At 49.1% G+C, this 27,121-nt stretch overlaps 4 protein-coding genes across 4 annotated transcripts in view; all 4 read right to left on the reverse strand.

Moving 5' to 3' along the window:
* The window catches only part of LOC143955793 (uncharacterized), a 136,862-nt gene extending 119,498 nt beyond the window's left edge, over positions 1-17,364 (reverse strand). Inside the window, exons 1-2 of the mRNA XM_077465913.1 lie at positions 15,263-17,364; positions 14,411-14,607 (exon numbers count right to left, since the gene is read on the reverse strand). Of these exons, the coding sequence (XP_077322039.1) occupies positions 14,411-14,542 (132 nt within the window). The 5' untranslated portion in view covers positions 14,543-14,607; positions 15,263-17,364. The remainder of the gene's footprint in view (positions 1-14,410; positions 14,608-15,262) is intronic.
* Positions 3,329-6,454, reverse strand: LOC143955728 (uncharacterized). Its single transcript, XM_077465845.1, has one exon. It carries the CDS (start codon positions 5,234-5,236, stop codon positions 3,608-3,610), a length of 1,629 nt encoding a protein of 542 aa, XP_077321971.1. The 5' UTR covers positions 5,237-6,454; the 3' UTR covers positions 3,329-3,607.
* Positions 12,450-14,345, reverse strand: LOC143955329 (uncharacterized). Its single transcript, XM_077465399.1, has 3 exons — positions 14,109-14,345; positions 13,823-14,029; positions 12,450-13,699 (listed from the first exon to the last, which is right to left on the reverse strand). The coding sequence occupies exons 1-3, from the start codon at positions 14,343-14,345 to the stop codon at positions 13,496-13,498; spliced, it is 648 nt and encodes a 215-aa protein (XP_077321525.1). The 3' UTR covers positions 12,450-13,495.
* A 6,077-nt stretch (positions 17,365-23,441) lies between the features above and the next one.
* LOC143955436 (uncharacterized) overlaps positions 23,442-27,121 on the reverse strand; it is a 70,901-nt gene continuing 67,221 nt past the window's right edge. The window contains exon 3 of the mRNA XM_077465483.1: positions 23,442-25,795. Coding sequence (XP_077321609.1) covers positions 23,444-25,795 — 2,352 coding nt within the window. The 3' untranslated portion in view covers positions 23,442-23,443. The remainder of the gene's footprint in view (positions 25,796-27,121) is intronic.

A 27,121-nucleotide genomic window follows, 5' to 3' on the forward strand; every position in this document is an offset into this window, starting at 1 on the left:
AGCTCAATAATAACATACAATGCCAAGCTGCGGTTTCCAAAGCGAGAAAAGTCCTTTCTTGTTTTAAGATAAGTATGGACTCCAGAGAGAGAGATATCATTTTGCAGGTTTTGCCAATCCTTCCACTGACCTCCATTCACTGTCCTCCACCCCTCTCTACCAATCCCTCCACTGACCTCCATTCACTGTCCTCCACCCCTCTCTACCAATCCCTCCACTGACCTCCATTCAGTGTCCTCCACCCCTCTCTACCAATCCCTCCACTGACCTCCATTCAGTGTCCTCCACCCCTCTCTACCAATCCCTCCACTGATCTCCATTCAGTGTCCTCCACCCCTCTCTACCAATCCCTCCACTGACCTCCATTCAGTGTCCTCCACCCCTCTCTACCAATCCCTCCACTGATCTCCATTCAGTGTCCTCCACCCCTCTCTACCAATCCCTCCACTGACCTCCATTCAGTGTCCTCCACCCCTCTCTACCAATCCCTCCACTGACCTCCATTCAGTGTCCTCCACCCCTCTCTACCAATCCCTCCACTGACCTCCATTCAGTGTCCTCCACCCCTCTCTACCAATCCCTCCACTGGTCTCCATTCAGTGTCCTCCACCCCTCTCTACCAATCCCTCCACTGGTCTCCATTCACTGTCCTCCACCCCTCTCTACCAATCCCTCCACTGACCTCCATTCACTGTCCTCCACCCCTCTCTACCAATCCCTCCACTGACCTCCATTCACTGTCCTCCACCCCTCTCTACCAATCCCTCCACTGACCTCCATTCAGTGTCCTCCACCCCTCTCTACCAATCCCTCCACTGACCTCCATTCAGTGTCCTCCACCCCTCTCTACCAATCCCTCCACTGACCTCCATTCAGTGTCCTCCACCCCTCTCTACCAATCCCTCCACTGACCTCCATTCACTGTCCTCCACCCCTCTCTACCAATCCCTCCACTGACCTCCATTCAGTGTCCTCCACCCCTCTCTACCAATCCCTCCACTGGTCTCCATTCAGTGTCCTCCACCCCTCTCTACCAATCCCTCCACTGGTCTCCATTCAGTGTCCTCCACCCCTCTCTACCATTCCCTCCACTGGTCTCCATTCAGTGTCCTCCACCCCTCTCTACCAATCCCTCCACTGGCCTCCATTCAGTGTCCTCCACCCCTCTCTGCCAATCCCTCCACTGACCTCCATTCACTGTCCTCCACCCCTCTCTGCCAATCCCCCCACTGACCTCCATTCAGTGTCCTCCACCCCTCTCTACCAATCCCTCCACTGACCTCCATTCACTGTCCTCCACCCCTCTCTACCAATCCCTCCACTGACCTCCATTCAGTGTCCTCCACCCCTCTCTACCAATCCCTCCACTGACCTCCATTCAGCGTCCTCCACCCCTCCCTACCAATCCCTCCACTGGTCTCCATTCAGTGTCCTCCACCCCTCTCTACCAATCCCTCCACTGGTCTCCATTCAGTGTCCTCCACCCCTCTCTACCAATCCCTCCACTGGTCTCCATTCAGTGTCCTCCACCCCTCTCTGTCAATCCCTCCACTGGCCTCCATTCAGTGTCCTCCACCCCTCTCTACCAATCCCTCCACTGGTCTCCATTCAGTGTCCTCCACCCCTCTCTGCCAATCCCTCCACTGGCCTCCATTCAGTGTCCTCCACCCCTCTCTGCCAATCCCTCCACTGGCCTCAATTTAGTGTCCTCCACCCCTCTCTGCCAATCCTTCCACTGGCCTCAATTTAGTGTCCTCCATCCCTCACCACCGCATCATATTTCTTCAAGGAGTTAAAAAAAAAAAAAACAGAACTGTAAGACTGAAGAGCAGTGGAGATCTCTCTTCAGCTTCTCTCCTTCCTCAGCTCCAGCCTAGAGGCAGAGCCCCCTCAGCCCTGGGGTCACCTCCCGGGCTCCACAACATCCATCCTCATCACACCAATTTTCACCACTGACAACGACAAGCCTTCTCTTGCTGGCCAGGCTCCACAATATTTATGGGCTAACCCAACCACCCTGCCAAGCCACCTGTCTGGGGATTGGTCAGATCTCCATAAATATGCAGATCATAGTTTATCTTTGCCTCCCCCCCACTAGCTTCTAGAAACTTCTGGTAACTTCTAGAACCACCGAGAGGTACCGGAGGCCTGACCTGTAGAGTTCCTCCAGCCTGACCTACTGTAACCCCCGACCAATTACCCAGACTCACTGAGTCATAATACATTTTCCTCATAACTAGACTGTACATTAGAGGGAGCTACAAGTGATTGGAATATAATTGTTAGTTTTAATTTATTCGATGTCTGCTGTAATCATACGTGGGTGAGGAAGATCTCAGTTATTTGTAGCAATCCATGTCTGCTGAAGGAAACTGAGGGGTCCATTTTATCAAAAAGAAATGAGCTGGACGAATGGGAGAAGCATTTGCCAAGCCGAGAACACAGTGATTTCCTATGATCCTCAGCGTTATCCAGTGGCTATAATGTGGTATTTTTTCCTGTACCTTCATTATCCAAAATAGTGCATCACAGAATTCTGGTCACTAGATGGAGCCAATGATCATAGAAAATCATCAAGAAAATCAAGAAATAAAATACAACAAAATATTTCTCATAGGTGGGTCGAATGCGTGTCACATTCGTTCAACAATTTTTTAACAAACAGACCTGTAAATGTTTTTGAAACCTTCCACCACAAAATGTATTCAGCCAATGAGAGGTAATGACTCCATTTTTATTTTAAAAGGCCTAGAGGACCGGCCTTTAAGGTGGTGAGGTCAACGTGTTTCGTCCCGGAAGATGACTTGAGTAAAAACAGACCTCTTGCAAGAGAATAATAGACCTCTAAGTCTCCATACCACAAAGTGTACTCAGCCAATGAGAGGTAATGACTCAATTTTTATTATAATAAGCCTAGAGGACTGCCTTTTAAGTGGTGGGGTCAAAGTGTTTCGTCCCGGAAGACAACTTGAGTAAAAACAGACATCTTGCAAGAGAATAATAGACCTCTAAGTCTCCATACCACAAAGTGTACTCAGCCAATGAGAGGTAATGACTGCATTTTTATTATAATAAGCCTAGAGGACCGCCTTTTAACTGGTGGGGTTAACGTGTTTCGTCCTGGAAGACGTCTTGAGAAAACAGACCTCTTGCAAGAGTTTTCACCACAAAATGTACTCAGCCAATGAGAGGTAATGACTCAATTTTTATTATAATAAGCATAGAGGACCGACTTTTAAGTGGTGGGGTTAACGTGTTTCGTCTTGGAAGACGACTTGAGAAAGCAGACCTCTTGCAAGAGTTTTCACCACAAAATGTACTCAGCCAATGAGAGGTAATGACTCCATTTTTATTTTTCTCCTGCTATCAATGGCCGACACGGTACAACACTTCATCCATGTCTTTGGTGATCTCTGATCTCCTTATCAACTGTTTCTTCCATGATGAAGATCAGCCATGGAGTATATCTGAGGTGTATATCAGGGGGTGCTTCTTCCCCACATGTCCAGCAACATTCATATACAAGACATTTCCCACACTCACTAATACACCTTGAGGGTTGTGTGGGACCCCCTGATGTACAGGACTTCAGTGAGGAACATTTCCCTCACTCAGACCAGGAAAGTTCGTTCTCCTCCGTGTCCAATCTCAGATGACTGTAAACAGAGGACTTCTGTGATGGACAATTCCCATACTCAGGACAGGAATGTGGCTTCTCCCCTGTGTGAGAGCTCTGATGTGTAAAAAGATGTGACTTACGTGAAAAACATTTTCCACACCCTGGACAGGAATACGGCTTCTTCCCCATATGAGACCTCCGATGATAATAAAGAATGGACTTGTCTGAAAAACATTTTCCGCACTCAAAACAGGAAAACGGCTTTTCACCCGTGTGAGATCTCTCATGTGTGACAAGGCTTAATTTATGTACAAATCTTTTCCCGCACTCAGGGCAGGAATACGGCTTCTCCCCCGTGTGAGATCTCTGATGTGTGTAAAGATGGGCTATCTGTGAAAAACATTTCCCGCACTCAGGACAGGAATACGGTTTCTCCCCCGTGTGCAATCGTTGGTGTCTGTAAAGAATGGACCTCTGCGAAAAACATTTTCCACACTCAGGACAGGAATACGGCTTTTCACCTGTGTGAGATCGCTGATGTGTGCAAAGATGGGCTATCTGTGAAAAACATTTCCCGCACTCAGAACAGGAATATGGTTTCTCACCCGTGTGCAATCTCTGATGTCTGTAAAGATGGGACTTCTGCGAAAAACATTTTCCACACTCAGGACAGGAATATGGCTTCTCCCCCGTGTGCAATCTCTGATGTATTGATAGATGGGACTTCAATAAAAAAAGTTTTTTGCACTCAGGGCAAGAATACGGCTTCTTACCGGTGTGAGATCTTCTATGAACATTAAGCTGGGATTTAGAGTAGAAACATTTCTCACACTCAACACAGGAATACGGCTTCTCTCGGGTGTGAGATTGTTTATGCACATTAAGTTTGGATTTAGAATGGAAGCATTTCCGGCACTCAGGACAGGGAAACCTTTTATGTGTTGGAAAAATGGCACCGTCCCACACAGTCTGAGGTTCCTCGGGATAAGAGGAATACGATGGTCCGGCACCGTCCCGCACAGTCTGAGGTTCCTCAGGATAAGAGGAATACGATGGTCCGGCACCGTCCCACACAGTCTGAGGTTCCTCGGGATAAGAGGAATACGATGGTCCGGCCCCGTCCCGCACAGTCTGAGGTTCCTCGGGATAAGAGGAATACGATGGTCCGGCACCGTCCCACACAGTCTGAGGTTCCTCAGGATAAGAGGAATACGATGGTCCGGCACCGTCCCGCACAGTCTGAGGTTCCTCGGGATAAGAGGAATACGATGGTCCGGCACCGTCCCGCACAGTCTGAGGATCCTCGGGATAAGAGGAATACGATGGTCCGGCACCGTCCCGCACAGTCTGAGGTTCCTCAGGATAAGAGGAATACGATGGTCCGGCACCGTCCCGCACAGTCTGAGGTTCCTCGGGATAAGAGGAATACGATGGTCCATCTACACTGTGTGGTGCCGGATGGACATTTGAGGTAGTCGGGTTTTCTCCTGGACTATACTGTGTGATGTCCTCATCTTCTACTTTACAGTCTGGAGACAAAGTGAGACAATCCTCTGAGGTTTTCCTCATCTCCCGTCCATCTACTAAAATAGAAATACAAAGATTATTACTAGACATGAGCTGATTGGTTCCCCTAACCAACCAAAATGAAGACTGGACTGATCCTGTAGACCCCCATCATTGGGTTACTGACTCCTCCCTCATTATCACTTTCTGTTTAAGGTTGGTAGGAAATGGGGGTAACAAAAGAGAATACATATTATGTGTATATATAGCAGTGGGTGGAGGGGAGAGAGCAGAAGTCAGGACTATGTAATGTACAATACAGAGTATATAGTGCAGGGGTCAGGTCATATTGGTGATCAGTAATCAGTGGAAGATGAAATGTTTACTGGAGACAAGTTGCAGAGGTCCCACACCGCTCCTCCCATCTCCTGAGTAGTAATGGACGAACTTCCGGCGGGACGTTTCACGAACCGCGAACGTGGCCAAAAGTTTGTGAACCGCAAAGTTTGCGGTGGACCCCATTGACTTTAATGGCAGGCGAACCTTAAAAACCTCCAGGTCATATTTTCAGCCACAAAATACTTACTAGCTGTGCACACATAGTCCCACCACATGGCCAATGACATAACACATATATGAGGTGAATCTGGGATCGACAACTACAAGCATTCTTTTTTTATATGTGAAATTCTGAAAATTATGAAATCTTGAGATAATGGAGGCGAGGGAAGGTCAGGGTAGGCAAAGAAGAGGGTGCAGGAGATGATCACCAGCACCAGCACCGTGATATAGAGCACTGACACCTGCATTGTGATAGAGTGATCTGACACCAGCACCGTGACATAACACATGTATAAAGTGAATCTGGGATCGACAACGACAAGCATTCTTTTTTATCTGTGAAATTTTGACAATTCAGGAGCGCATGAAGGCCATGGAGGAGAGGAAAGGTCAGGGCAGGCTATGAAGGGGTGCAGGAGATGATCAGTGCCACATTCAGGGCAGCGCAATCCTGTGCCAGTGTCCCAGTGTGCCAACCTGTGCTTGAGCCCCTCCCTCTGCCCAGCCCTTACCCCCACCTATGCAGGGCTCTACTGCGGTGGTCCGGAGGTGCCAGTCCAGTACTGATCCTCAGCCATGGTGCTGGCACTGCCTGCTGAGTGGCTTCTCCGTTGCTATCTCCCTCACTGTCTGAAACCAGCACCGCAATAGAGACTGAGCACTGACACCAGCACCGAGATAGACAGCACTGACACCAGCACCGAGATAGAGAGCACTGACACCAGCACCGAGATAGAGAGCACTGACACCAGCACCGTGATAGAGAGCACTGACACCAGCACCGTGATAGAGAGAACTGACACCAGCACCATAGAGAGCACTGACACCAGCACAGTGATAGAGAGCACTGACACCACACCAGCACCGTGATAGAGAGCACTGACACCAGCACCAAGATAGAGAGCACTGACACCAGCACCGAGATAGAGAGCACTGAGACCACACCAGCACCGAGATAGAGAGCACTGACACCAGCACCGTCTTAGAGAGCACTGACACCAGCATCGAGATAGAGAGCACTGACACCACACCAGCACCGTGATAGAGAGCACTGACTGACACCAGCACTGAGATAGAGAGCACTGACACCACACCAGCACCATGATAGAGAGCACTGACACCACACCAGCACCGAGATAGAGAGCACTGACACCACACCAGCACCGAGATAGAGAGCACTGATACCACACCAGCACCGTGATAGAGAGCATTGACACCACCTTTGAGATAGAGAGCACTGATACCACACCAGCACCGTGATAGAGAGCACTGACACCCTACCAGCACCGTGATAGAGAGCACTGACACCACACCAGCACCGAGATAGAAAGAGAGCACTGACACCACACCAGCACCGTGATAGAGAGCATTGACACCACCTTTGAGATAGAGAGCACTGATACCACACCAGCACCGTGATAGAGAGCACTGACACCACACCAGCACCGTGATAGAGAGCACTGACACCACACCAGCACCGAGATAGAAAGAGAGCACTGACACCACACCAGCACCATGATAGAGAGCACTGACACCAGCACCGTGACAGAGAACACTGACACCAGCACCATGATAGAGAGCACTGAGACCACACCAGAACCGAGATAGAGAGCACTGACACCACACCAGCACCGAGACAGAGAGCACTGAGATCACACCAGCACCGAGATAGAGAGCGCTGACTGACACCAGCACCGAGATAGAGAGCACTGAGACCACACCAGAACCGAGATAGAGAGCACTGACACCACACCAGCACCGAGACAGAGAGCACTGAGACCACACCAGAACCGAGATAGAGAGCACTGACACCACACCAGCACCGAGACAGAGAGCACTGACACCACACCAGCACCGAGACAGAGAGCACTGAGACCACACCAGCACAGAGATAGAGAGCACTGACACCACACCAGCACCGAGACAGAGAGAGAGCACTGACTGACACCAGCACAGTGATAGAGAGCACTGAGACCACACTAGCACTGAGATAGAGAGCACTGACACCACACCAGCACCGTAATAGAGAGCACTGACACCAGCACCATGATAGAGAGCACTGAGACCAGCACCGTGACAGAGAACACTGACACCACACCAGCACCGTAATAGAGAGCACTGACACCAGCACCAAAATAGAGAGCACTGAGACCACACCAGCACCGTGATAGGGAGCACTGACACCACACCAGCACCATGATAGAGAGCACTGACACCAGCACCGTGACAGAGAACACTGACACCAGCACCATGATAGAGAGCACTGAGACCACACCAGAACCGAGATAGAGAGCACTGAGACCACACCAGCACCGAGATAGAGAGAGAGCACTGACACCACACCAGCACAGTGATAGAGAGCACTGAGACCACACCAGCACCATGATAGAGAGCTCTGAGACCACACTAGCACTGAGATAGCGAGCACGGACACCACACCAGCACCGTAATAGAGAGCACTGACACCAGCACCATGATAGAGAGCACTGAGACCACACCAGCACCAAGATAGAAGGCACTGAGACCACACTAGCACCGAGATAGAGAGCACTGAGACCACACCAGCACCGTAATAGAGAGCACTGAAACCAGCACCATGATAGAGAGCACTGAGACCACACCAGCACTGAGATAGAAGGCAATAAGACCACACCAGCACCGAGATAGAGAGCACTGAGACCACACCAGCACAGTAATAGAGAGCACTGACACCAGCACCATGATAGAGAGCACTGAGGCCACACCAGCACCGAGATAGAAGGCACTGAGACCACACTAGCACCGAGATAGAGAGCACTGACACCAGCACCGAGATAGAGAGAGAGCACTGACACCAGCACCAAGATAGAGAGCACTGACAGCAGCACTGATACCAGCAACTCGCTGTGGGACCCAAAAATATGACACCGCTCAACCTCTTCAAACAGGAGGGTATGGGCATATAGTAGGGTGTGCTTTTTTTGTACAAGGAAGTGAGCCAAAAGGTAGAAAAAAGGTCTGTGTGCTCGACTAAATAAATTGTTTATAGAGTTATACATATACATGGTCTACTGGTCACATGTGTTGAATTCCTCCGAGATCCATGCCTCATTCATTTTTAGAAATGTGAGGTAGTTAACACTGTCGTGAGCTAGGCGAGTACGCTTATCGGTCACGATCCCCCCTGCTGCGCTGAACGTCCTTTCAGACAGGACCCTGCACGAGGGGCAAGCCAACAGTTCCATTGCAAATTGGGCAAGCTCTGGCCAGAGGTCAAGCCTGCCCACCCAGTAGTCCAGGGGTTCATCACTCCTCAGAGCGTCCACATCGGCCGTTAACCCGATGTAGTCGGACACCTGACGGTCTAGGCATTCCCTGATGCTGGATCCGGATGACACCTGTCGATGGGTCGGCTGAAAGAATGACCTCATATCAGAAGTCACCAACACATCTTCAAACCGCCCTCTTCTTGTAGGCGCTGTTGGATTGGTACCCGCAACTCTTTCTCTGGGAGTGGGAATTGCTCCTCTGCCAGCGCACGCAAAAGCAGAATGCAGCAGTTGTCGAAGCAAGGCCTGGAAGTGCTGCATTCTGACAGCCCTCTGTGACGGCGGTAACATTTCTTCCTCTTTGTGTTTGTACCGGGGGTTTAAGAACGTTGCCACCCAGTACTGGTCCTTGACCTTTATGATTTTTATACAGGGGTCCCTATGAAAACACTGGAGCATGAAGGCCCCCATTTGCACTAAAGTGGAAGCGGTGTGGTGGCCTGGCTCCTGCTCATCATCCAGGATAATGTCATCCTCTTCATTTTCCTCTCCCCATCCACGCACAACAACAGGGATCCCATAAAGGTTTAAAGCATGCTCTTCTTGCTCCTCCTCATCCGCCCCCGCACCATCCTCCACTGACTCCTCTTCAGACTCCTGTTGTTGACTTGTCTCAGATAGAGTAGCCCCCCCTGGGAATTCATCCAGCATTGTGACTTCATCATCTTCCTGCTCCTGCTCCTCCACGGCTTGATCAATGACACGACGCAATGCACGCTCCATAAAGAAGGCATAAGGTACCATGTCACTGATGGCGCCATGGCTGCGACTGACCAGTTTTGTGATCTCATCAAATGGCCGCACAAGTCACGCGTCACGCATGAGCAGTGAAAAAAAACCAAGCTCCCCAGAACCTGTTCTGCCGCAGAGTTCATACAGGTAGACGTTAACTGCACGTTTCTGCTGGAGCAGCCTATCAAGCATATAGAAGGTTGAGTTCCATCGCGTCGGGCAATCGCAAATAAGACATCTGACCGGCAGATTGTGTTGCCGCTGAATGTCAGCAAGGCGAGCCATGGCCATGTAAGATCTTCTGAAATGGGACGAGATTTTCCTTGCCTGCCGCAAGATGTCCTGGACCCCAGGGTATTTGACAACGAATCGCTGCACGACAAAGTTTAAGACGTGTGCCATGCATGGCACATGCGTAATTTTGCCCTGTTTCAATGCACTAAGCAGATTGGCACCGTTGTCACACACCACTTTACCAACTGTCAATTTGAGCGGTGTTAGCCACTGATCTGCCTGTGAACGCAAAGCTGAAAGGAGTGCTGGGCCAGTGTGGCTCTTGGCTTCCAGGCACAACAGACGCAGCACGGCATGGCAACGTCTCACCTGGCATGTCGAATAGGTTCTGGGGAGCTTGGGTGGTGCAGCGGAAGAGACGCTAGCAGCGGAAAAGGAGGAGGCAGCTGAGGAGGAGAGGGAGGAGGATGGAGTAGGAGGAGGAGGAGAAGAAGAGTCAGGCCTGCATGCAATCCGTGGCGGTAAAACCAAATCTACACGGGTGCCACGGGTTACATGCTTGACGGCCGTCAGAAGGTTCACCCAGTGGGCAGTAAAAGTGATATACCTTCCCTGCCCGTGTTTGCTAGACCACGTGTCTGTGGTCAGATGTATCTTGGCACCGACACTGTGTGCCAGAGATACATTCACTTGCCGCTGAACATGGCCATATAGCTCTGGGATGCCCTTCTGTGAGAAATACTTCCTTCCTGGGCCCTTCCATTGTGGTGTTCCAATGGCCACAAATTTTAGAAAGGCCTCCGAGTCCACCAGTTTATATGGCAGTAGTTGGCGGGCTATCAGTTCTGACAAGCCAGCTGTCAACTGTTGGGCAAGAGGGTTATCCGGCGCCATCATTTTTTTACGCTCGAACATTTGGCCCACAGAAGCCTGCCTTTTTGCAGAAAAACGTGAGCTTGGCGTGATGGAAGGTGGAGTGGAGGACAATTGTGAGGAGAGAGGAGAAGGAGAAGTAGAAGACGAGGCTGGACGGTGAGAGCCTGCAGTGTGGCTTTGTGTGTTCCGTTGCTCCCACTGGGCTCGGTGATGGCAGCTCATGTGCCTTCTTAAGGCGGTCGTCCCTAGGTGAGTGTTGGGCTTACCGAGACTTATGCATTGACTGCAAATGGCAACACTATTGTCAGCAGAGGACACGTTAAAAAAAGCCCACACTGCGGAGCCATGTGCCGGTGTCCTGGGAACGCCAGATGTGACCGTACATGGTCGATGACTTGCTCCTGATACATTTGCAGTCTGCTTTGTCCCTCCTGTGCAATGTAAGTTATTCCTGCTTCTCCTCCCTATCTGCTGGTCCATATCTCCCTCTGAACTCCCCTCCTCTTCCTCTCTTGTGGGCACCCACGTGACATCACTAGACACGTCATCATCAACGTCACCTTCCCCACCGCTATAAGTAGAGATCTCGGAGTTGGCAGCAACACCGGGGACCAACCTCCTCCTTGGGCTGATCTGGGTACTATCGTCAGACTGCTGAGTAGCGGTTGTTGCTACCTCCTCTTCCTGATCCAATACCAAGAGTGGCTGCACATCAGAAATGTCCTCTTGATATGGATCGGAAAATAATTCCTGTGACTCAAGCGGAAGGTATATGGTGGTGGTGGTGGTGGTGGTGTTGTTGGTGGTAGTGTCTTTGGGGGTGCACATAGCAGAGAGTGAAGAGGGTGCAGATCGAGAGGATGAGGAGGGTGCAGAAGAGTAAGGCTGAGTGAGCCACTCAACCAAATCTGGTGCGTCCTTTGACATAATCGCACGCACCTTCTGCAATTTCCCACTTTGGCTTAAGCCTGTTGCTCCTGCCCTACCCCTACCACCCCTGCGGAAGGGCCTGCCTCTTCCTCTGCCTGTCATTTTTTAAATGACCCTGTGACAAAAGTCTCTAGAGAAGTGCAGTATGTATGTGGAAGAAGGTATATAACACCCCGCTTCAATCTGTCGTTTTTGGGGGCCACTGGTCTATCACACCAGTTATAATACTTTTTTTTAATTGTGTTTGTCGCTCTTTGTAGTATCGCTGCAGAACCGCTCAGCAGTCACAATGCTGCACAGTGGAAATGCACTATACTATGCTTTCTATATGTGCAAGTATTTTATACGTGTATTACACACCTATATACTGCACACCAAATAGTACACCTATACCAGTCCTTACAAGGACCTTTGTGGACATAATAGTAGCTAGTGATTTGCAGACTGTCCCTGCTCCAAAAACCAAACTGTCTCTCCCTACACTGAGAAACGACAGCTGAAGAATCGGTCAGCAGCACTGCATGCAGTGCACTATAATATGCTTTCTATATTTGAGAGAAAGTATATTTTACGTGTACAACCCTATATACTGTACACCTATAAAAGAACCTTTGTGGACCTAGTAGCTAGTGATTTGCAGACTGTCCCTGCTCAGAACACCAAACTGTCCCTCAGTCCCTACACTGATAAAAGACAGCTGCAGAATCGGGCAGCAATCAGCAGCACAGCAGTCAGCAGTGCACCATAATATACTTAGTATATTTGAAAGAAAGTATATTATACGTGTACAACCCTATATACTGTACACCTATACCAGTCCTTAAAAAGGACCTTTGTGGACTTAATTATAATAGCTAGTGATTAAACTGACTGTCCCTGCTCCACACTGCGTCCTGTCCCTACACTGACAAGACAGCTGCAGAATCGGTCAGCAGTGCACTCAGCAATCGCCAGCACAGCAGTCAGCAGCAGTGTACTAGAACCCTATATACTGTACACCTATACCAGTCCTTAAAAGGACGTTTCTGGACCTAATAGCTAGTGATTTGTGTCACCACAGTCTGTCCCTGCTCCACACAGCAACCTGTCCCTACACTGACAAAAGACAGAATGTAAAATGGCCGCCAGATCAGGTCTATTTATAAGGTAGGGGGAATGTCCAATTGTCCATGTGCTGAAATGTCTCAGTTGGCTGTCCTGTACCCCATGATGGATGTGTCATCACGGGTCAAAGTTCTTCACAATGTAAACAAATATGTCCGCCGCGAACAGCGCCAGAAATCCGCCAGTTTGGGGAATCGTGAACAAGCAAAATACGCCGCGAACCGACCACCGCGAACCGCAAGGCCATCTCTACTCCTGAGACTGCACTCAGTGACTTGGGTCTGAGACTATACAGACATATCCCTCCACCCGGCACAGCCAGCAAATAACAGAGCAAGTAACCCCGGGGGGATTGTTCTGTCAGAGATCTTACTAGACCCGGGCATGGGGCAGAAGTCCCAAGGTACATACCCCAGGTGCCTAGATCTAGTAACGCCTATGGTGAAATTCAATATTTTCTTCCAGCTGATCCCCAGAATCTCCATAAATCCAGTCTAGATACATAAAGTGTGTCGGCAGCACAGAGAAGGAAGATTATCGGAGAGAAATCCAGGAATACAGGACGGGGAACACAGCTCAGGAAAGTGACCAGGGGATTACAGGCTGATATCACCCAGCCCCCGCCCTACTCTGGACCAATCAGTGAGCAGTATGGGTGGAGGAATGGATTTAGTGTTAATGACCCACCTGTGCTGATCTCTGTAGGAGTGTCCTCCTCTATAAATGTCCCCGTTATTCCATCCTCCTCCATAGACTGCTGATCATCCCTCACATACCTCTCTTCTTCTTCTGATTTCACCTCAAATTCTATATCCATTGGATCTCCACTCTAAACCAAGAAAATGAGAGAGAATATCATCTGTAAGATAGAAGATTTATTATTGTGACATCACATAGAAAATCCACACATCATCTCTAGGAGTCCATGTTCTAGATGTTCCATCCCACCAACCTTGCAATAGTGAGGGATGGTGTGACCTTCCTGTGTGGAATCCCGGGAATACAGAGGACGGGGACATCTCTCTGGTGGGTTCCTGGTATTTGGTGGCTCCATCATATCCTCGTGTCCTTCTGAAAACTCCTCCATCACTCCATACTCCTCATCCTCCTCTTTATACTCTTCTTTTACAACAATATTATCATCCCAGAGGTTTCCACTCTGAATATATAATAAAACATTCATTGTAACAATCATGCTGTGTATAAATCAGAACTCCCAATAATTATCAATCACCTACCTGATGATGGTGGGGGATGGTGTGATCTTCCTGTGTGGAATCCCGGGAATACAGAGGACGGGGACATCTCTCTGGTGGGTTCCTGTATCTGGATGACTCCACCATGGTGTCCTGGTACAGATCTTTGTGTTCTTCCTCCATCCCCCCATCCTCATCATCCTCCTCTTTTATCTCTTCTTTAACCTCAACTTTAGGATCTCTCAGGTCTCCACTCTGAATATATAATAAAAATGACATCAATGGTAACAATGCAGATAATGTACAGATCCTAATGATACTATCAGTGATTGTTCCTCCTCTACCTGATGATGGTGGGGGATGGTGTGACCTCCCTGTGTGGAATCCCGGGAATACAGAGGACGGGGACATCTCTCTGGTGGGTTCCTGGTATTTGGTGGCTCCATCATATCAATGTGTCCTTCAGGAAACTCCATCACTCCTCATCCTCCTCTTTATACTCTTCTTTAACATCAATATTATCATCCCCGAGGTTTCCACTCTAAATATATAATGAAACATTCATTGTAACAAACATTTGTGTATAAATCAGAACTACCAATAATTGTTCCTCATCATCTACCTGATGATGGTGGGGGATGGTGTGACCTTCCTGTGTGGAATTCCAGGAATACAGAGGAAGGGGACATCTTCTTGGTGGTTCCCATTACTGGACCCATCTGTAGGTGTAGCACCCTCCTAGCTAGGTGCTAGAAGAGAATGTCATTTTTGGGTCGCTCTGCTTACCAGGAAGAGTGCTAGGTAAATTTAGAGTGCACTTTGCCTACCAGGGAGCAGGATCGATTGATTTGGTCTGCTCATGGTGCTCAGGTGACGCTCAGCTTGTCTGAATGTTTCACACTGGTCCAGTAGAGAGGCATATTGAACATTGGAAGGAAACCTGACAAATTAGGGCACAGGTATTGTTACAGCCTTGGCTATTGGCAGAGGAAAGTGCCTCGTTGCATACTGGGTGACTGTATAAATACCCGGGGGAAAATGTTCTCAGTGTCTTTGGCTGGAGAGCGGGGGTCCCGGAGGGAGGGGGGGGGGGGCGAGTTGACTGAATACATTGTTTCTATGTGTTTATCAGATGATGGGGGATCTAGGTGGAGCCTCCGTACTGCTCTCTCCTTTACAATAAAGTCTCCTCTTACCCGGTGATGTGAGGGGCGGCTGATTGTCCATCAAGTTACCACTTCCAGCAACGTCTCCTCTCTACTTCCTCCCGACTCAGCTCTCGCCCGTCACTCATTATTTATACCATACATCACTTCCTGTCTGTACCTGACATCACTTCCTGTCTTCCATAGAGACTTCCTGTCTAGGTTGAAGTGAGAAGATCACCACCTTGTGGAGCTCAGCAGAACTGCAGCACCCGAGAAACGTCTCGTAGTGTGAACACGGCCTTGTGATGTGTGTGTATGTACTGTATATCTGTCAGGAACCATGAAACAGACTGAGACAGAAGTACAATCAAATCACACTTGTTTATTAATAAAAATAAAAAGGTAAATAAAAAAAAGCGTAGTCAAGCATAGCCAGAGTCCAGTAGCCAGATCGGGTAGTCAGCCAGTCCAATGTTCATAAACCAGATTGGGTAATCAGCCAGTCCAGAAGTCAGGGATCCAAGGAGAGCAACCGCAAGCAGGATAAGAAGCCAGGAGGGATGTCAGCAAGTCAGCCTTGAAACAAACAGCAGGAGATGGTTCCTCGTAATGTGACCAACGCGAAGGCAGAGGAAAGAGTGAGCTGGAAGGCTTTAAATAGGCAGGTCAGACGAGCATCATCGGGAACAGCTGGTAACTGTGGAAAGAGAAGAGAGCCGGCATATAGCCGACAGCTGAACGGCCAGCCCAGAGGAGGAATGGCTAAGCCAGCCCTGACAATATCCTTATAGATGGGGTCATCTCCACCCCCAACAAAGGGGGAACACAAAATATATTTTGTGGTATGGGTTTTGCCTAGCTCAGTGGTAGGTGCATTTTAATAAACTCCATGCCATTCCAAACTGTGTTTAAAAGGCTTAGAGGCCCACTTTTATTTACCAAAAGTAATGGAAATTTCGCATACACAGTTGCCCATGCCAAAAATAGAAAATACAGAGCCACCTGGTTCTCTCAGCTTGTAGTCCTGGCTCTCAGCTCTCTGGTTCTCCTGGCTCACTCAGCATTTAGCTGAAGCACCTCACTGCATGGGCCCACCCCCAGCCTCTGGATAGGGGTTCTCCTGACACCCCAGGCCTCTCTCACTCTCAGACTTGCGGCCTACCTCCAGTCCCCTGGACTCACTAGTTGCCTCCGCTTTCTAAGTCTCCTCATATTCATAGTTACATAGTTAGTCATGTTGAAAAAAAGACACAAGTCCATCTAATTCAACCAAAAAAAAAAAAAACATGCAATCCCATAGTTGATCCAGAGGAAGGTGAAAAACCCCAGCAAAGCATGATCCAATTTGCCACAGCAGGGGGAAAAAAAGGTCTTCCTGATCCCACGAGAGGCAATCAGATTTTCCCCGGATCAACTTTACCTATAAATGTCAGTACCCAGTTATATTCTGTACATTTAGTAAATAATCCAGGCCTTTCTTATAGCAATCTACTGAGCCGGCCAGAACCACCTCTGGAGGGAGTCTATTCCACATTTTCACAGCTCTTACTGTGAAGAAACCTTTCCATATTTTGAGATGAACTCTCTTTTCCTCTAGACGTAAAGAGTTCCCCCTTGTCCTCTTTGTTGACCGTAAAGTAAATAACTCAACACCAAGTTCACTATATGGACCCCTTACATATTTGTACATGTTGATCATATCCCCCCTAATTCCCCCTTATTCTCTTCTTATCAAGAGGGAATAAATTCAGTTCCTCATAGCTTCTTTCCTCATAGCCTAGCTCCTCCATGCCTCTTATCAGTTTGGTTGCCCTTCTCTGCACTTTCTCCAGTTCCCCGATATCCTTTTTGAGAACTGGTGCCCAAAACTGAACTGCATATTCCAGGTGAGGTCTTACTAATGATTTGTACAGACGATGTCTCTCTCTCTGGAGTCCATACCTCTCTTATACAGGAAAGGACTTTGCTCACTTTGGAAACCACAGCTTGATATTGCATGTTATTATTGAGCTTATGATCTACCAAAACCCCCAGATCCTTCTCCACCATGGAGTCCCCCAGATCCTTCTCCACCATGGAGTCCCCCAGATCCTTCTCCACCATGGAGTCCCCCCAGATCCTTCTCCACCATGGAGTCCCCCCAGATCCTTCTCCACCATGGAGTCCCCCCAGATCCTTCTCCACCATGGAGTCCCCCAGATCCTTCTCCACCATGGAGTCCCCCCAGATCCTTCTCCACCATGGAGTCCCCCCAGATCCTTCTCCACTATGGATCTCCCCCAGATCCTTCTCCACTATGGATCTCCCCCAGATCCTTCTCAACTATGGATCCCCCAGATCCTTCTCCACCATGGAGTCCCCCCAGATCCTTCTCCACTACGGATCCCCCCAGATCCTTCTCCACTACGGATCCCCCAGATCCTTCTCCACTATGGACTCCCTCCAGATCCTTCTCCACTATGGATCCCCCCAGATACTTCTCCACTATGGATCCCCCCAGATCCTTCTCCACTATGGATCCCCCAGATCCTTCTCCACTATGGATCCCCCCAGATCCTTCTCCACTACAGATCCCCCCAGATCCTTCTCCACTACGGATCTCCCCCAGATCCTTCTCCACTATGGATCCCCCAAGATCCTTCTCCACTATGGATCTCCCCCAGATCCTTCTCCACTATGGATCCCCCCAGATCCTTCTCCACTATGGATCCCCCCAGATCCTTCTCCACTATGGATCCCCCCAGATCCTTCTCCACCATGGAGTCCCCCCACATCCTTCTCCACTATGGATCCCCCCAGATCCTTCTCCACTATGGATCCCCCCAGATCCTTCTCCACTATGGATCTCCCCCAGATCCTTCTCAACTATGGATCCCCCCAGATCCTTCTCCACTACGGATCCCCCAGATCCTTCTCCACTATGGATCCCCCCAGATCCTTCTCCACTACAGATCCCCCCAGATCCTTCTCCACTATGGATCTCCCCCAGATCCTTCTCAACTATGGATCTCCCCCAGATCCTTCTCAACTATGGATCCCCCCCAGATACTTCTCAACTATGGATCCCCCCAGATCCTTCTCCACTATGGATCCCCCAGATCCTTCTCCACTATGGATCCCCCCAGATCCTTCTCCACTACAGATCCCCCCAGATCCTTCTCCACTATGGATCTCCCCCAGATCCTTCTCCACTATGGATCCCCTAAGATCCTTCTCCACTATGGATCTCCCCCAGATCCTTCTCCACTATGGATCCCCCCAGATCCTTCTCCACTATGGATCCCCCCAGATCCTTCTCCACTATGGATCCCCCCAGATCCTTCTCCACCATGGAGTCCCCCCAGATCCTTCTCCACTACGGATCCCCCGAGATCCTTCTCCACTACGGATCTCCCCCAGATCCTTCTCAACTATGGATCCCCCAAGATCCTTCTCCACTACGGATCCCCCAGATCCTTCTCCACTATGGATCCCCCCAGATCCTTCTCCACTATGGATCCCCCCAGATCCTTCTCCACTACAGATCCCCCCAGTTTTACTCCCCCTAGTATGTATGATGCATATTCTTAGCCCCCAAGTGCAGAACTTTACATTTCTAAACATTAAACCTCATCTGCCACATAGACGCCCAATTAGACAGAGCATTGAGGTCGGCTTGTAAATTGGAGACATCCTGTAAGGAGGTTATTCCACTGCATAGCTCGGTGTCATCTGCAAAGACGGAAATTTTACTTTTGATCCCAGACCCAATATCATTTATAAAGATGTTAAAAAGTAAGGGTCCCAGCACTGAACCTTGGGGTACACCACTGATAACCTTACACCATTCAGAGTAAGAATCATTAACCACGACTCTGAATTCTGTCTGTTAGCCAGTTTTCTATCCATTTAGAAATTGATCTTTCCAAACCTGTAGACTTTACCTTACACATGAGCCGTGTGTGGGGAACTGTGCCAAACTCTTTTGCAAAATCCAATCCGCTTTTGCTAAATATTTGCACAGCTGTCCCAACTTTTACAGTCCTGTTGGTAAAGATTCCCTCCAACATGGGGTGCATTCTCCTGAGTGGGTCACCTCTCCTGGCTCGAGCACACCCCTCTCTCCAAAGTCTTGGTCTCCAAATAGTAAACTTAAGCTATGGTCAGGCCTGGCTTATAACGAATCACCCAGACACAGGACTGAAGGTTTCATTCTACCCGAGACATTTTGAATGTCATGGTTATGCAATAGAGTTCATCTGCTTACCTGTCTCCATGTGTTCATTTCTAGAGACCAGCCGTCCCTCACCTGACTGATTTTATATCCATCCTCTGGCATGACTCCACCCTAGCTCCTATCAGAGAACTCTATATTAACCTGTGCACTGCAGGCCAACCCTGCTGATCAACCTTTGTGTGTTAGCTTCCTGTTACCTGCCGCGTGCTCTGCTGTTATTCCGTTACCAACTTTGGCGTGTCCTTGACCATCCCTGTTTGCCTGTGATCCTGACCTTTTGGCGTGTCTCCGACTATTCCTGTCTGCTTGTGGCCCCGACCTTGGCTTTGTCCCTCACCATCCCTATCCTCCTGTTGCCTACTGTGGGTGTTAGCTGGGGGACCCTGGGGGTCGCGACCTGGAGCCAGTTGCAGCCAAGTCCATCCTCACCACTCGAGGCTCTGGTGAACACATGCTGGCTCTTAGACCCTGCGCCCCAGGGAATCTTACGCTCTAACCCCAGTGGGATCCATCTTGGTGTTCTGGCAGTCCTGCCTTCCTATCACCTTGACCCCCGTCCGCAGCAGTCAGCCGTAGGGTCCACAACCTTGCGGTGCACTCCTAATCCCTACGGTGTGCATCTGTCACCTGGCCTCAAGGTGACCTGACATTGAAGCCTTCAAGCTCCAGACCCCCATCTCTCTGGTTCTCCTGGCTCATTCAGCAGGGGTTCTTCTCCAGCAAAAACAGATAACATACAATGCAGAGCCACCTGGCTCTCTCAGCTTGCAGTCCTAGCTCTCTTCTCTCTAGCTCCTCTGGCTCACGCAGGCTTTAGCTGCAGCAACTCGCTGCATGGGCTCACCCCCGGCCTCTGTATAGGGGTTCTCCTGACACCCTGACCTCACTCACTCTCCTGAGACTTACCGATTCCCTCCAGTCCCCTGGACTCAGTCGCCTCTGTTTTCTCAGTCTCCCCAGATTCGCACAGCTGTCCCAACTTCTCCAGTGCTGTGGGCAACAAATCCCTCCAACATGGGATGCCTTCTCCCAAGTTGGGTCACCTCTCCTGGCTGGAGCACACACCTCTCCGCAAACAAAGGCTCTGTCTCCAAATGGGAGTTTTAAGTTATGGAAAGTCTGGGCTTATAACGAATCTGCATACCTGTCTACTCAAACGGCCTGCAGGTCTCCAGCAAGGCCTGGATACGGGTTTGAAGGCTTCATCCCACCCGAGACACTTTGAAGCCTTCAAGCTCCAGGCCCTGATCCGGTATTAAAAATCTTGGCAAAAAGTGAAAAAAACTGATTTCTCCGCTCACAATAAATATGCCTGAGTCCCGCACTCTGCATTACTGGGATCCCTGCGTCATTCCTATATATCCATTTCCATGGCGGCAGGGCCTCGCACTGTCACAATGCATATCGGCATTTTTAATTGGCAGTTTAATTTTAGAGTGAGTTCTAACTACAAAGTACGATGGCCAGAATAGGCAACATCTGTTATTGAGCGGGAGAAGGGGCTCGCTGTGTTATTTATTCAGCGAATGTTTAGAATTCAACGAATGTCACATTTGCTGCCCAAATTATTTTCTACACACATCACCTCTCTAAACTAGAGGAAATTCCCTGAGAATGACCCAGCCGGGCATGACCAGGGCCCTCTTCCAACCCACATCTGCCTTACCAGCAATGGACCCCATAGTGACCCCAATGCACGGGAACCATTTCCAGGAGATGATCCCTTCTGGTGGAATCAACAATCAGACCTCAGAGATAGTTTCTACTTAACCGTCTTGTCATGTTCCTGGTTGGAGGCCCAAGTGACAAGAGGGCTTCCCTTGTGGCTGTGTGCAGAGCACCCCTAAAGGTGGGGACAGGGAGCGATGCGCCCAAAGCAGCACGAGATTCCAGCTGTGAAGTTGCCTGAAGATCTGAGTAGATGAGGCACCAGAAGGGGACATGACCATGCGCCTGTGTCAGCAGGACAGAAGACATTCTTGATAAGCAGGTGAAGTCTTGACTGTGCAGATTCCAGTAAGACAAAAGTATCTCTAGATGCACAGGCAGATCTTGGTAGACAGGTAATTCAGGAAGCGAGGTCAGTCAGGAACAGGAGAGGAAGCGAGGTCAGGAGCCAGAACTAAGATCATGCACAGGAGGTCAGTCAGAAATAGGAGAAGAAGCGAGGTCAGGAGCCAGAACCAAGATCATGCACAGGGGGTCAGTCGGGAATAGGAGAAGAAGCAAAGTCAGGAGCCAGAACTAAGATCATGCACAGGGGGTCAGTCGGGAATAGGAGAAGAAGCGAGGTCAGGAGCCAGAACCAAGATCATGCACAGGAGGTCAGTCAGGAATAGGAGAAGAAGCGAGGTCAGGAGCCAGAACTAAGATCATGCACAGGCCAGTCGGGAACAGGAGCGGAAGTGAGGTCAGGGGCCAGAACCAGGATCATGCACAGGAGGTCAGTCAGGAGCAGGAGCGGAAGTGAGGTCAGGATACAGAACCAGGATCATGCACAGGAGGTCAGTCAGGATCAGGAGCGGAAGTGAAGTCAGAATACAGAACCAGGATCATGCACAGGAGGTCAGTCAGGATCAGGAGCGGAATTGAAGTCAGAATACAGAACCAGAATCATGCACAGGAGGTAAGTCAGGAACAGGAACGGAAGTGAGGTCAGGGGCCAGAAACAGGATCATGCACAGGAGGTAAGTCAGGAACAGGAGAGGAAGTGAGGTCAGGGGCCAGAACCAGGATCATGCACAGGAGGTCAGTCAGGAACAGGAGCGGAAGCCAGCGGAAACTGGCACCAATGCTGGCTATTATTATGAGCAATGTGATTGCTATGATCCTCAGCTCCATCTAGTGGCTATCATGTGGTATTTTTTCCTGAAATACTGTACCTCCATTAGTAAAATAGCCCAACACAACACTATGATCACTAGATGGAGCCAATGAGCATAGAATCAAGAAATAAAATACAGCCAACATTTTTATATTTGTTTTTATTCAAATATTTAAAAAAAGACCTCTATGTGTTTTCACACCACAAAATGTACTCAGCCAATGAGAGGTAAGGACTCCATTTTTATTTTTCTCCTGCTATCAATGGCCGACACGGTACAACACTTCATCCATGTCTTTGGTGATCTCTGATCTCCTTATCAACTGTTTCTGCCATGATGAAGATCAGCCATGGAGTATATCTGAGGTGTATATCAGGGGGTGCTTCTTCCCCACATGTCCAGCAACATTCATATACAAGACATTTCCCGCACACACTCACTAATACACCTCCAGGGTGGTGTGGGACCCCCTGATGTACAGGAAGACAGGATCTGTGAGATCTCAGATGTCTGACAAGGCTCTATTTACATGCAAAACTTTTCCCACATTGAGGACAGGAATGTGGCTTCTCCCCTGTGTGAGATCTCAGATGTCGGTAAAGATCGGCCTTCTCTGAAAAACATATCCCGCACTCAGGACAGGAAAGCAGCTTCTTACCTGTGGGAGATTTTTTATGCTTATTAAGACCGGATTTGTAACTGAAACACTTCACGCACTCAGTACAGGGAAACCTCTTATCTGACGGCACTGTCCCTCACAGTCTGAGGTTCCTCAGGATGAGAAGAATACGATAATCTGGCACCGTCCTTCACAGTCTGTAAGAGTAATACGATGATCCCGCCCGTCCCGCACAGTCTGAGGTTCCTCAGGATAAGAGGAATACGATGATCCCGCCCGTCCTGCACAGTCTGAGGTTCCTCGGGATAAGAGGAATACGATGGTCCGGCACCGTCCCGCACAGTCTGAGGTTCCTCAGGATAAGAGGAATACGATGGTCCGGCACCGTCCCGCACAGTCTGAGGTTCCTCGGGATAAGAGGAATACGATGGTCCGGCACCGTCCCGCACAGTCTGAGGTTCCTCGGGATAAGAGGAATACGATGGTCCGGCACCGTCCCGCACAGTCTGAGGTTCCTCGGGATAAGAGGAATACGATGGTCCGGCACCGTCCCACACAGTCTGAGGTTCCTAGGGATAAGAGGAATACGATGGTCCGGCACCGTCCCTCACAGTCTGATGTTCCTCGGGATAAGAGGAATACGATGGTCCGGCACCGTCCCGCACAGTCTGAGGTTCCTCGGGATAAGAGGAATACGATGGTCCGGCACCGTCCGGCACAGTCTGAGGTTCCTCGGGATAAGAGGAATACGATGGTCCATCTACACTGTGTGGTGCCAGATGGACATTTGAGGTAGCTGGGTTTTTTCCTGTGTGAGAGTTTTGATGTTCTACAAGCTCTGATTTTTGTACAAAACATTTTCCACACACAGGACAGGCATACGGCTTCTCTCCTGTGTGAGACCTCAGATGTGTGTAAAGATGGGACTTCACTGAATAACATTTACCGCACTCAGGACAAGAATACGGCTTTTCACCTGTGTGAGACATTTGGTGTCTGCTGAGAATGAATTTCCTTGCAAAACATTTCCCACACTCAGAACAAGAATAAGGCTTTTTCCCCATGTGGGACCATTGATGTGTGACAAGCGCTGATTTTTGTATAAAACATTTCCCGCATATAGAACAGGAATACGGCTTCTCCCCCGTGTGCCGTTGCTGATGATTACGAAGATTGGCCTTAGCTGAAAAACAATTCCCACACTCAGGACAGGAATACGGCTTCTCCCCCGTGTGAGATCTCTGATGTATGTAAAGAATGGACTTCTTTGAAAAACATTTCCCGCACTCAGAACAGGGAAACCTCTTATCTGTTCGAAGGACAGCACCGTCCCTCACAGTCTGAGGTTCCTCAGTATAAGAGGAATACGATGGTCCGGCACCGTCCCGCACAGTCTGAGGTTCCTCAGGATAAGAGGAATACGATGGTCCGGCACCGTCCCGCACAGTCTGAGGTTCCTCAGGATAAGAGGAATACGATGGTCTGGCACCGTCCCGCACAGTCTGAGGCTCGTCGGGATAAGAGGAATACGATGGTCCGGCACCGTCCCGCACAGTCTGAGGTTCCTCGGGATAAGAGGAATACGATGGTCCGGCACCGTCCCGCACAGTCTGAGGTTCCTCGGGATAAGAGGAATACGATGGTCCGGCACCGTCCCGCACAGTCTGAGGTTCCTCAGGATAAGAGGAATACGATGGTCCGGCACCGTCCCGCACAGTCTGAGGTTCCTCGGGATAAGAGGAATACGATGGTCCGGCACCGTCCCGCACAGTCTGAGGTTCCTCGGGATAAGAGGAATACGATGGTCCGGCACCGTCCCGCACAGTCTGAGGTTCCTCGGGATAAGAGGAATACGATGGTCCATCTACACTGCGTGGTGCCAGATGGACATTTGAGGTAGTCGGGTTTTCTCCTGTGTGAGAATTTTGATGTTTTATAAGCTCTGATTTTTGTAAAAAACATTTCCCACACACAGGACAGGAATACGGCTTCTCCCCCGTGTGCGTTCTCTGATGACTGTTAAGATGTGATTTGTATGCAAACCTTTTCCCGCATTCAGTACAAGAATATGGCTTCTCACCTGTGTGATATCTTGTATGTACAGTAAGATTGCCTTTCAAACGGAAACATTTCCCACACTCAGGACAGGAATATGGTTTCTCTCCTGTGTGCAATGTCTGATGTCGGTAAAGATGGGCCTTCTGTGAAAAACATTTCCCACACTCAGGACAAGAATGCGGCTTCTCCCCTGTGTGAGATTTTTTATGCTCATTAAGACTGGCTTTGGAACTGAAACACTTCCTGCACTCAGTACAGGAATGTGCCTTCTCTCCGGTGTGAGTTACTTTATGAAGATCAAGTTTGGATTTACAAGGGAAACACTTCCCGCACTCAGGACAGGGAAACCTCTTACGCGTTGGAAGGACGGCACCGTCCCGCACAGTCTGAGGTTCCTCGGGATAAGAGGAATACGATGGTCCGGCACCGTCCCGCACAGTCTGAGGTTCCTCGGGATAAGAGGAATACGATGGTCCGGCACCGTCCCGCACAGTCTGAGGTTCCTCAGGATAAGAGGAATACGATGGTCCGGCACCGTCCCGCACAGTCTGAGGTTCCTCGGGATAAGAGGAATACGATGGTCCGGCACCGTCCCGCACAGTCTGAGGTTCCTCGGGATAAGAGGAATACGATGGTCCATCTACACTGTGTGGTGCCGGATGGACATTTGAGGTAGTCGGGTTTTCTCCTGGACTATACTGTGTGATGTCCTCATCTTCTACTTTACAGTCTGGAGACAAAGTGAGACAATCCTCTGAGGTTTTCCTCATCTCCCGTCCATCTACTAAAATAGAAATACAAAGATTATTACTAGACATGAGCTGATTGGTTCCCCTAAACCAGGACTCCACCCACATCAGGCAGCTTTGTCTCTGAGGATCTTACAATTCCCCCCTCAAGGTAACTAGTAAATGGGTCCTCTGATCTCCTACCAGATCATTTCTTTATTCATGGACCTTAGTCAGAGAGGGAGGAAACAACGAGAATTGTCTTCTATAGGAGTGACAAAAAAAAATGGCGGATCCATTGAAAACTTGGAAGACATATGATTTCAATGGATCAACCATTTTTAGATTATACAAACCTGGTGTTGAAACAGATTTGCCTGAACAATAATGTCCCATTTCACAAAACAAAGAAGATATTTACCTATCTTTGGTGGGTAAAGAAAAGCGACAGACAGCCTTAGACAAAAGGGTTATACAGACTGTTATCACGTAGAAATCACCCTCGTCCAGCAAAACCCATTGTGTTAGATTTTAGGAGCTGTGTAGATACCTAATCCATCTCTAAATATCCACTGAGTTTGTCCAAAGTTCACTTCAAATGGTGCAGTCAGTATTGTGTTTAAAATACATGTGGTTATAAGTCATTCAAATTATACATATTATATTCCAGGCCACAGATACGATTACAATTTTAGTATCTACTGACCTAATGATAATTCTGTTATAAGGTAAAAATATAAAGGTTGTGACTTAGGACAAATTATAAGTAGAATTGTTTAACCACTTCAGCCCCGGACCATTTGGCTTATTATTACTAGACATGAGCTGATTGGTTCCCCTAAACCAGGACTCCGCCCACATCAGGCAGCTTCGTCTCTGAGGATCTTACAATTCCCCCCTCAAGGTAACTAGTAAATGGCTCCTCTGATCTCCTACCAGATCATTTCTTTATTCATGGACCTTAGTCAGAGAGGGAGGAAACAACGAGAACTGTCTTCTATAGGAGTGACAGTGATGAGGGGATTATAGGACGAGTGTCCCCTCCCCCTCTATCACTCATTGCCATCTTCCCAACACAAGAAGTCCTGCACTTCCTTATTTAGTCCATGATTTAGTCATGAATAACAGCGGGGCTGAGCCCCACCAGAGGTCAGAGAGTGAGGATGGGGGGAGAGCAACCAAGATGAAGACTGGGCTGATCTTGAAGACCCCCATCATTGGGTTATTGACTCCTCCCTCATTATCACTTTCTGTTTAAGGTTTCAAAGTTGGAGGATGTTATCACATTATTATTAACATGTAAAAGTCTGTGCTCCAATCAAATCACCCGAGCCAAAATGTCCAGCTGGTAGGAAATGGGTGTAACAAAAGAGAATACATATTATGTGTATATATAGCAGTGGGGGGAGGAGAGAGCAGGGGTCAGGACTATGTAATGTACAACATAGAGAATATAATGCA

The sequence above is a fragment of the Lithobates pipiens genome, unplaced genomic scaffold, assembly GCF_037356315.1.
Source record: "Lithobates pipiens isolate NorthernLeopardFrog02 unplaced genomic scaffold, aLitPip1_a1.2 Scaffold_35, whole genome shotgun sequence".
NCBI lineage: Eukaryota > Metazoa > Chordata > Amphibia > Anura > Ranidae > Lithobates > Lithobates pipiens.

Bases quoted from the DNA above. Each gene is read 5' to 3' on its own strand.
- LOC143955728 (XM_077465845.1), bottom strand. From the start codon at position 5,236: ATGTCTAGTAATAATCTTTGTATTTCTATTTTAGTAGATGGACGGGAG.
- LOC143955329 (XM_077465399.1), bottom strand. From the start codon at position 14,345: ATGTCATTTTTATTATATATTCAGAGTGGAGACCTGAGAGATCCTAAA. The intron at 14,030-14,108 runs GTAGGTGATTGA...TTATATATTCAG, and splicing joins CCATCCCCCACCATCATCAG to AGTGGAAACCTCTGGGATGA. The intron at 13,700-13,822 runs GTTGGTGGGATG...TTCTTGGTTTAG, and splicing joins CCATCCCTCACTATTGCAAG to AGTGGAGATCCAATGGATAT.